The sequence below is a fragment of the Cyprinodon variegatus genome, unplaced genomic scaffold, assembly GCF_000732505.1.
Source record: "Cyprinodon variegatus isolate N-32 unplaced genomic scaffold, C_variegatus-1.0 Scaffold764, whole genome shotgun sequence".
Taxonomy (NCBI): domain Eukaryota; kingdom Metazoa; phylum Chordata; class Actinopteri; order Cyprinodontiformes; family Cyprinodontidae; genus Cyprinodon; species Cyprinodon variegatus.
Window position 1 is genome coordinate 160,252 of NW_015151217.1, and position 8,959 is coordinate 169,210.

General features: G+C 41.1%; 1 protein-coding gene across 1 annotated transcript in view; it reads right to left on the reverse strand.

Annotated features, from left to right (window-relative positions):
* Positions 1-6,333, reverse strand: part of LOC107098268 — an 8,221-nt gene extending 1,888 nt beyond the window's left edge. The window contains exons 1-15 of the mRNA XM_015395840.1: positions 6,162-6,333; positions 5,427-5,566; positions 5,110-5,314; positions 4,926-5,030; positions 4,523-4,716; positions 4,272-4,413; positions 3,442-4,071; positions 3,248-3,313; positions 3,072-3,137; positions 2,884-2,987; positions 2,651-2,770; positions 1,409-1,459; positions 1,253-1,297; positions 1,113-1,189; positions 908-1,013 (exon numbers count right to left, since the gene is read on the reverse strand). Of these exons, the coding sequence (XP_015251326.1) occupies positions 908-1,013; positions 1,113-1,189; positions 1,253-1,297; positions 1,409-1,459; positions 2,651-2,770; positions 2,884-2,987; positions 3,072-3,137; positions 3,248-3,313; positions 3,442-4,071; positions 4,272-4,413; positions 4,523-4,716; positions 4,926-5,030; positions 5,110-5,314; positions 5,427-5,566; positions 6,162-6,333 (2,223 nt within the window). The remainder of the gene's footprint in view (positions 1-907; positions 1,014-1,112; positions 1,190-1,252; positions 1,298-1,408; positions 1,460-2,650; positions 2,771-2,883; positions 2,988-3,071; positions 3,138-3,247; positions 3,314-3,441; positions 4,072-4,271; positions 4,414-4,522; positions 4,717-4,925; positions 5,031-5,109; positions 5,315-5,426; positions 5,567-6,161) is intronic.
* Between the last annotated feature and the right edge of the window lie 2,626 nt (positions 6,334-8,959).

The following is an 8,959-nucleotide window of genomic DNA, read 5'->3' on the forward strand; positions in this document are numbered from 1 at the left end:
GACTTGGATAATAGCGCGTTGTGACAAACACCAGATACAGCACTGGGACTTGATCAACAGCCGATACCGCACCGTGACGTCACAAACCAGTAGGTGGCAGTAGTGTTCTTTGACAAACATGGATGCCTCCAGTAATAATTACTTCTTTTTCCTATCATTGAATTTAGCATATTTATGGTTATATGTGATTTTTTTTTATGTTAACCTAGGCCTGATGGTCCATAGTTTGGTCTCCACTTTTTCATTGGGGAGACTAAGGATAGCAGCCACAAGGGATGATTGCAACGTGTCATTTTTCTCCAATCACAAAGAAGCTAGGGTGATAACGCTCACTTTGTACATGCAAAAATTAGACTTAGACAAACTTAATTGTTATTTTGCACACACAGTTTATACAAAATGAAATTTCGTTCAGTACAACTCTCAAGAGATTTCCATTTCTTAAATTGCTGCGGGGATAAAATGTAAACATGGTGATCAAATGTAAACATAAGACTGAGATATGATTTACAACATTCAGAGCTTTTTTTTAATTCAAAATTCAGCAGTCTAATGGCAGTGGGGAAAAAGCTATGAACTATGAACTGAACTAGTTCATTTTAAAATGTGTGAACTGAAATTTGAACTAGTTCACGTAGAAAGAGAACTTTCCCAACACTGACCGTCGGACCTTAGCACTGTGACCCTCTGCCGGAAAAGGGAAGTAGCTGCATTATATGCAGGCTGTCAGTTAAGCTTTTACATTTCAATAATTCCAGAAAACAAGTGTGCAAATCTGTAACAAAAATTATTTTAGATACACAGTCAATTCAAAATTGTTGATAAAGCTAACGCAGCTGTTGACGAGGTCCATCACAGAATTAGACAATGTGAAAACTATATTGATCAATTATTCCACACCACTAACCTCAGATTCCTGGTTGCGCCTTCTCTTGAGCCTGAACACTGGAGTATAATTTCCATTCAACATCGTCTGGCACTCTGCTGTCCAATGTGCAAAGACCTGGCCATGTCTGCAAATGAAAATGTTCTGTTACACTAAAGGAAATCATAGTAGTATATGGGCTATCTACCAAAAGGCAAGACATGGCCATGTGGAAAAGATTACATACCTGTCAAGGGATTTGTTCTCCAGTATCAACAGACACCACCACCTCCGCAAGACTGACATGACATGCTGAAATTCAAAATGTTAAGTGTCAGTAAACAATAAAAGAACCAGGTTGTAATAGTGTCCTGTTAAAATACTTACCACAGAGTAGTCAAATTCTGCATCCAAGGTGACATAAAAGGCGGTCTGTACCAGAGAAATATTTTTACAACTTCAAGCTTTGTGATAGGTTTGGGAGCAAAAATACAGGAATTAGTCAAATGTGGTTTTAACAAAGTCAATCATCATAGGGCCCACCATTATCATGAAGATGCCACAGTCCAAGCCAAAGAGTTGTCTAGGAAAGCCCTGAATTAAGACAAAACATTCATGAACTTAACAGTCACTCATACACGCTAACAGTAATAGAATCAATTTTCAAATACCTGCAAGTCTTTGCCAGTAATTTCCTCCCATGTTCCATCAGAGATGTTTTGAGCAATGTCTCTGGAAATGTGAAATGGAGACAATTACATTTGAGATTTTTATGCAAAGACAAAAAAATAGAACACCGATTAAATTTATAGGAAAACAGGACAACTTTTATTGCTATCAGTTCCAACAGTCATATTAACACAATCAAATAATAAAAATTACATGATCAAAGGAACATAACCAGAAGTAGAAATGGTCATATGAACACGACCAAATAAAACTTACAAAATGGTCAAACAAACCTGATAGACAGGCCATAGGAACGAGGCCATGTATATAATTAGAAATAACCTCATTAGCGGTATGTATTGTTGCCCCCTAAATCCAGACTCGCTCTCTGCAAAAAGCGAGTCCAGGTAGAGGATGCATTTCTGCGCTGGCTTGATGACCTAAAGATGACCATCTTGGGTTTATTAAGTACAAGCCACATAGTGAATAGCATTTGATAACGGGTTTCTCATGAAGCTACATATACACATTGAGCCTGACTAGAAGTTAGAATATTACTACAAAAAGTTCCATGATTTCAGTCTCCAGACTTCCTTCAAACCAGACAATCATGAATAGTAGACAACAATACGCACACAGATCTGATAGTGACCAGGCGTCCACAGAGGGATTACAATTGCATCCAGCAGATGGGCTTGGCTCTGATACAGGGGATTCAAGGACAACCTTTATCAATGAACTCAAATCATTTTTTGAGCTGTATATACACACACAACATAATGACCATACTTACAGGTATACTTTCCATAGGGTCATTGTTAATTGGGGGCAGCCAAGTTGGGCAGACGTACACATCGACAATATGGATATTCTTTCCCTGATTGAGACACAACCTTAATTTACTTTGAAATGTTCCAACTTTGAAATGTAAACAATTCAGCACATGGCAAACTTCAACAAAATTTTCAGCAGAGTATACGGCACCTTGGAAACAGCAATTTCCTGTACCATGCTTAAACAGGCGTTCCCAATCTATGAAGAAAAAATAAGAAAGTAGTAATATATGTAGGCATTTGGATATTACATTCTTAACACTATGTACAATAGGCAACTTACAGTTGAATCCATCTGCTGCTGCAGACCTAGTGTCTGGAAGTCAGAACGAGTAAGACAGCTGTTGCTGCAGCGCACTATGATTTCATCAGGCGGTTTATCAGTGTCCAGGACATAACATAGCTGGGAAATAAAAAGCAGGTCTTAAATTCAAAGTTAGACAATCACTACAATCACAATATAAGACAATCTGTCTATTTGTCCTTTAGCTCCAATATCACAATTAAGCACTGTACCACTTTTTCCTGATCATGGTGCAAAGCCAAAGACCAGCATGATCTCTTTGCCTCTATCGATGCTACAGTCATGAGAACCACACAGTGAGGCCCACATGGCATGCCTGTTGTTCAAGTGATACAGAAAAACAAAATATGATAACGCCTATGAATCAGACATAGACTATTCATGTGCTCCCTAAACATACCTGCTTTAACAGGGTCCACATTGGTTTTCACCTCATGTGTATGGTCATCAGGCAGATACTGAACACCTAAGATATGTTAAGAAAGTGGAAAACAAAAGTCAAAACTCAGATTAACGAAACTACACAAAAGACTCATTCAGTATCATACACTTTCAATCATTACAATACATAAGTACCAGCTTCAAGGGTGCCCGCCTCAGTCAATCGGTCTTGATTTGTGGATATGTCTGTAGATGGTGAACCTTTTATAATGAAATAACACAAAGTAAACAGAACCAGCATTCAGTGTTCAGCTTGGGTGCAGAAGGATATTGCACATGCACAGTATTATTCATATCTTCAAACAATTTCTATAACTTCATAAACATACCTAACACTGCTTGACCATAAGAATTTAGTGTTACTTCCTGGCCAAGTGTGTTCTTCAAGTTGTCCATAACAGCAGCATTTTTGAGGCAGTTGTAGTGGTGTAGAATGTTCCGCATTAGGAACACATGTGAGGATGGCGTCATCATGTTGAGAAAATGATTATTTCGCCTCATCCCTGAAAACAGCTGCTCGGCTGTCTGACTGTTGACCCAGCCACAGATCTCTGGACAAAGTTCCACTTTTCGCAGGACATCACGCTTATCCTTTGTGTTGTCCTCATGAAAACAATCATACAAGGCGTAATGAGCGGACGATCCAGTGAGAGGATGTCCATCTGGGTCTGGCACCTTGTGTTTTAACCATGGCAAGTTCACTTTCAGTTCACCTTTAGCTGCCTGTGCAATATTGCCATCAGTGGCTTCACACAACCTGCCACCATGCGGCCAAAACGTTTGTGGCACTCTTTGGTTGGTGTGGGTTGCCAAACCACGGGCAAAATCATACAGTGTGATGTTTGGAAAGTGTTTGAAGGACAGAAGAATGTCAGCATAATCACGTGGACTTTCTGCTCTGATATTGAATTTTACGGCATAGACCACAGCACAAGGGCAGGTTACTACTGCCCATCCACCTATGAGAAGGCCAAAAAGACAGAAGGAAAGAATAAAAGTGAAAAAAAACTTGTATAGGTTAATCAAATTTGCACACACACAGAGAACGTCTTAATATTATTATCAGTGTCATAAAATGGCCCTAAAACATAAAACAACGCATAAACAGTGCAAGTAGTGTGCATGTAAATTTACTTATTTGCAAGAAAGTTGTAGATACCTGAAGCTCCCCAAATCTGAGAGAATACCTTGTCATAGCTGTCTCTGTTCTTCATTTCTTGCTGAAGCCTGCTTACAATGTCCATTCGTGAACCTCGGGGGTCCACACCACACTGACCACACAAGCTTCGTAGATCTGCCATCTATAAAACACAAATTATATACACACCATATTGTAGCTAGCATCAGCCACAGTGAACAGAAGTCATTGTCAGCCAAAGCTTAGGTGCAGGTAAAGTACAGCTTTCATACCTTGACTTTGAAAAGGTCATCTGTGAGTCGGTCCTCTGTGACCGTCAGCTCCAACTCTTCCACAGGACTGTGTGGGGAATGCATTTTTTGGTATTCTGTATTGAATACGACATTGCCACTCCTGGTGTGGGGCCCTATCCAAGGTGCCCAGTTGTGGTAGCTAGGATGGATGACAAAGGGGTTTTCCTTGTTGCCTATGGGGGTGGGGGCGGTTTGGGGATTTAGAGAGAGCACAGACATGATATTTGATAATAAATAAAGGAAATGTCTCATTCCTATTTACAAGAAGACTATTGTTCAGCCAAGTCACCAAATCTGGCATTATGTAAATGAAAAAATAATGCTGCTGTTTTGGCGCATGACTACACTTTACTTTGGAAAAAGCAATAGTTTGTATACTCACTAGACACCAATCCCCGGGAAATCACTTCCATTTGCACCTTCTGCCAGAACTCTTCAGCATTCACCCTGCCATCAAAATCTGCTGGTGGTTCCTCAATATCGCTCACTTTCAAGAACAGTACAGTCATGACATAATCTGTACAAGACAAATATAATGTGCTTTAGAAACAGACACAAACACTTACCAGGCATGCTAAACACTCCTTTCTTGTAAAGATCCAAAACCACAGTCACAGGATGATAGCCACATGACACGCATGCAAATGTGTAACTGTGGTCACACAAGGCCTCAAACGTCATATAAGCCTGAAGAATCTTTTGAGCTGATGGGAAACGTTTGCCCGATGTTTTCTCCGGTACCTCAACGACGCTACCAACAGCCTGGTGAGTCTGCAGAATCATTAACATTACATATAAATTTACTATGTGTTCTCGGCAAAATAGACAAAATTAAAATGTTTCATATTGGCTATATCCAAGACAAAGGGGATTATTTGCCTACCTGAAGACTGTTTCGCAGGAAAAGGCAAAGGTGTATTGACAGTAGTGTATGGTCGTCAAAGTTGTGGACACCATCAGACCATTCCTGGTATCGGTAAACCAGGCCACACTTGTAGCACCACTTGGTATATAATGAAATTCCTGTGCATAATAATTGATGTATTAAATTTGAAAGAGTGTAGTTTTTTGTAGTACTTTTGTATGAAGTAAAATGACATTGAATTTACTATTTCTACTGAATTGGATAAGGTAAAGATGAAGGGGCAGAATGTCACACATGCACTGCTATACAACATGCACAAACAAACACAGATATACAAGAAGGACCTATCTTTGCCTTTGAGGTGATTAGAGCTGGTTCACTCAGCACAGTGTGTTCTGGGCAATGACGGCAGAAGGTCTCTGATGGGACCAAAGCAGACGGGAATGTCTTTGTGTGGACTGCCTCACGTGGAAGTGGAACTGGGATTTTTTTATTTTTGAAGATGTCCTGAACAATGTCCACAAGAGTTTGGCCTGTTGGTGGATAATGTGCATCGTCCTTCTCCAGCTCTTCACCTTCCATTTCTGCACTGCACAGCAACATTCCTTGGTCTGCCTCAACACATTTAGCCCTCCTAAAAAGTGACTGCTCAGTTTGAAATAGATGCCACTTGGCCACGTACTTATGAATGCAAGACTGCCGTGGCTTTGCACATGGACAGTGCCAAGTTATCTTTTTGCAGTCAAAGCTGACCAAGTCTGCTGTAGTACGTTATAGACGGCTCAAACACAGAGATAAATCTCTTAGAAGGAGGGCCTGAGAAGTTAACTTTGCAGGAGAGCGGCATTTCAGCCTCAATGGCAGCCTTTTGCCGTGCCAGACACTGGTCTTTCCTGTCCCGCCCAAACCATTTCTCTGAGACCATCTACTCTAGCACTTCCTCGGAAAGAGGAGAATCCAGTTGTGCCGCCGGAGGGCAAAAGCAAATAGACTGGATATGTGGACATTCAAAAGATCTCAAATTGGAGCTTGCAGCACAATTCATATTAATTTTGCACACATCCAATTCACAGCACGTCATCTGATTTTCCCCCCATTTCCTCTTTATTACGTGAATTGGTGTGCTTGATGATGTAAATGACTTGGCAACAGCAAAAACACCATTGTCAAAATCAATGCACTGGCAGCACAGGTGGTGTTGAGCGGTTATGTACAGGTTTCACTACAGTGTGGTGTCTCTGCAGGTGCACCCGTAAATTGCGCCTGTTCAACTTCAATCCACAGTGTGGACATACCACTGACTCTTTGGCCTTGCAAACTGGCGGTGGTGGGGGAGGCAATGGCACTCGCAGGGAGAATGACCCAGGTGCTGCAGAGGCTAGGGAATTTGACAAGGTGAAAGGAGCTGGAGACTGTGGTGAGGCCGAAAGCACCGTTGAATGAGGCAAGGGGGCGGACGGTGGAGCTGGAGACTGTGATGAGGCTGAAAGCACCGTTGAATGAGGCAAGGGGGCAGGGAGTGGAGGTGGAGACTGTGGTGAGGCTGAAAGCGCTGCTGAATGAGGCAAGGGAGCTGGAGACAGATGCCCCTTCAAGTGAATCTCAAATTGGTCCTTCCGTATAATGGTGTTGATGCAGTGCGGGCAATGAAAATGTGCAAACTTTCTGCACGGCCTACTGCATTTACAGATGGTAAATCCTGTAAAGAAAAAAACTAATGTTATACATACATCTGAAAGGCCAGCTATTCCAACATGTAGGAGATATTTCACCATAGTTGCCATAAACATACAAAATTCCATTCATACAAACTTTACCTTTGTGCTTCACTGCTAGCTTCAAGTGATTTTGCAAATGAATATCCATCTGGTATGTATGTTTGCACGTGAACATACAGCATGGGCATTCATACAGTCCATCCCTCTGAAAAGACCGAAGGTCCAGGGCACCTTCCAAATGGGTAGGGTGCTGAGAAAAAAAAGAAATGTATTTCTTGTTTCATTTTACCTTTAACAATCTTTTCTGTTGCACTTTTTACATACCTGCAACTACAATGTAGTACTTTCACTCTTTACAAAGTTCTTTCATTTTTGGTTAAACAATCTGATTGACCATTTTGTCCCTTTAAACTTTATTTAATTTGTCCCGTGAACACATTTTAATGAAATGATTAACCTAAATTTGCCTGTCATTTTTCTGTCTTCATGGTGGCAGGCATCTTAAGCCCATTCATATTTAGCCTAACGATATACAAAACTACAAAAAAAGGCTTTTAAACTACATAAAATTGCCATATTTTTACAAATTTATCAAAATGACTCGTCGCCATGTTGCGCAGGTCAGTGTTGACCACAATGTTTCCTTCATAGTCTAGATTATCCTCAATTTCCTAACGAGATTGTCATTCGTTACAAATTATAATAATAATAATATCAATAATACAACCTTTCATGCATGTTAATCAAAATAAAAAAACACATTCAAGTCAGTTTGTCACCACGTCAATACAACTCTTTTGCAAAAAATTCCAATCCTTGACTATGGCAATGCAAGCTAGCTGCTAACATGTAACAACACGGCCAGTTATTTTTAAGAATGTTATATATCTGTGACTAATTACATTAAAGAAAAAACTTACAGCCATTGAAAACGTATTTTTACGACGAATAATTCAGCCGCGACTTTTCTTCTCTCTTCATGTGCTTCCCCATAGACATAATATGAGTAGACCCCGCATTGGCTTTCGCGGCGCTGGAATTATTGGGGCGGTCGACCTGGTAGTCAAACCTGCTGATTCAAGCTGAACACACTAATGATGCCTCAGCACTGTGCGGCATATTTTTGTTTAAATTGACAGACTATTGACGTCAGGGCTCGAGGGATAACTTTTCACAATTAAGATGAAAACATATCTTTACATATATCTTATATATATATATATATATCTTCATATATATGTCTATGTGCGTCCCTCCCCTGTTACGTCAGCATTTCCAATATGGCTGTGCTCGATGTGGGCGGAGCTTGATGTCAAGCCCCGCCTTCCCGCAGGCTGCAGCGGGATGCTTCTCCGTTTTTAAACCAGTCGGCCTTCCATAGCTCAGACACGCTGCGCCTGCTGCTCAAAACGCGCCACAGGACCTTCTGCTGCGCCTTGACGCGCGTCAACCATTGACTTTGCATGTAAACTCGCTGCTTCTGTCGCGCCAGCTGCGTCCGGTGTGAACGCAGCATTAGGGTTTAATGGTCCACCCTTCCCGACCCACTACGTAGTTTGGGATGGCCCTTGATATGGTGGACCCTCTGCGGGAACCTTCAAACAAAGGGTTAGTGCTTAGAGGTAGTGTTAAGGGGACAGTTTGAGATTGGTCCATTTAATAGTACCGTATTTTCACGACCATAAGGCGCACCGTACTAAAAGGCGCACTCTCAGTTATGTGTCCCATTTCTGTATTTAACTCACACATAAGGCGCACCGGACTATAAGGCGCACTCTCAGTTATGTGTCCCATTTCTGTATTTAACTCACACATAAGGCGCACCGGACTATA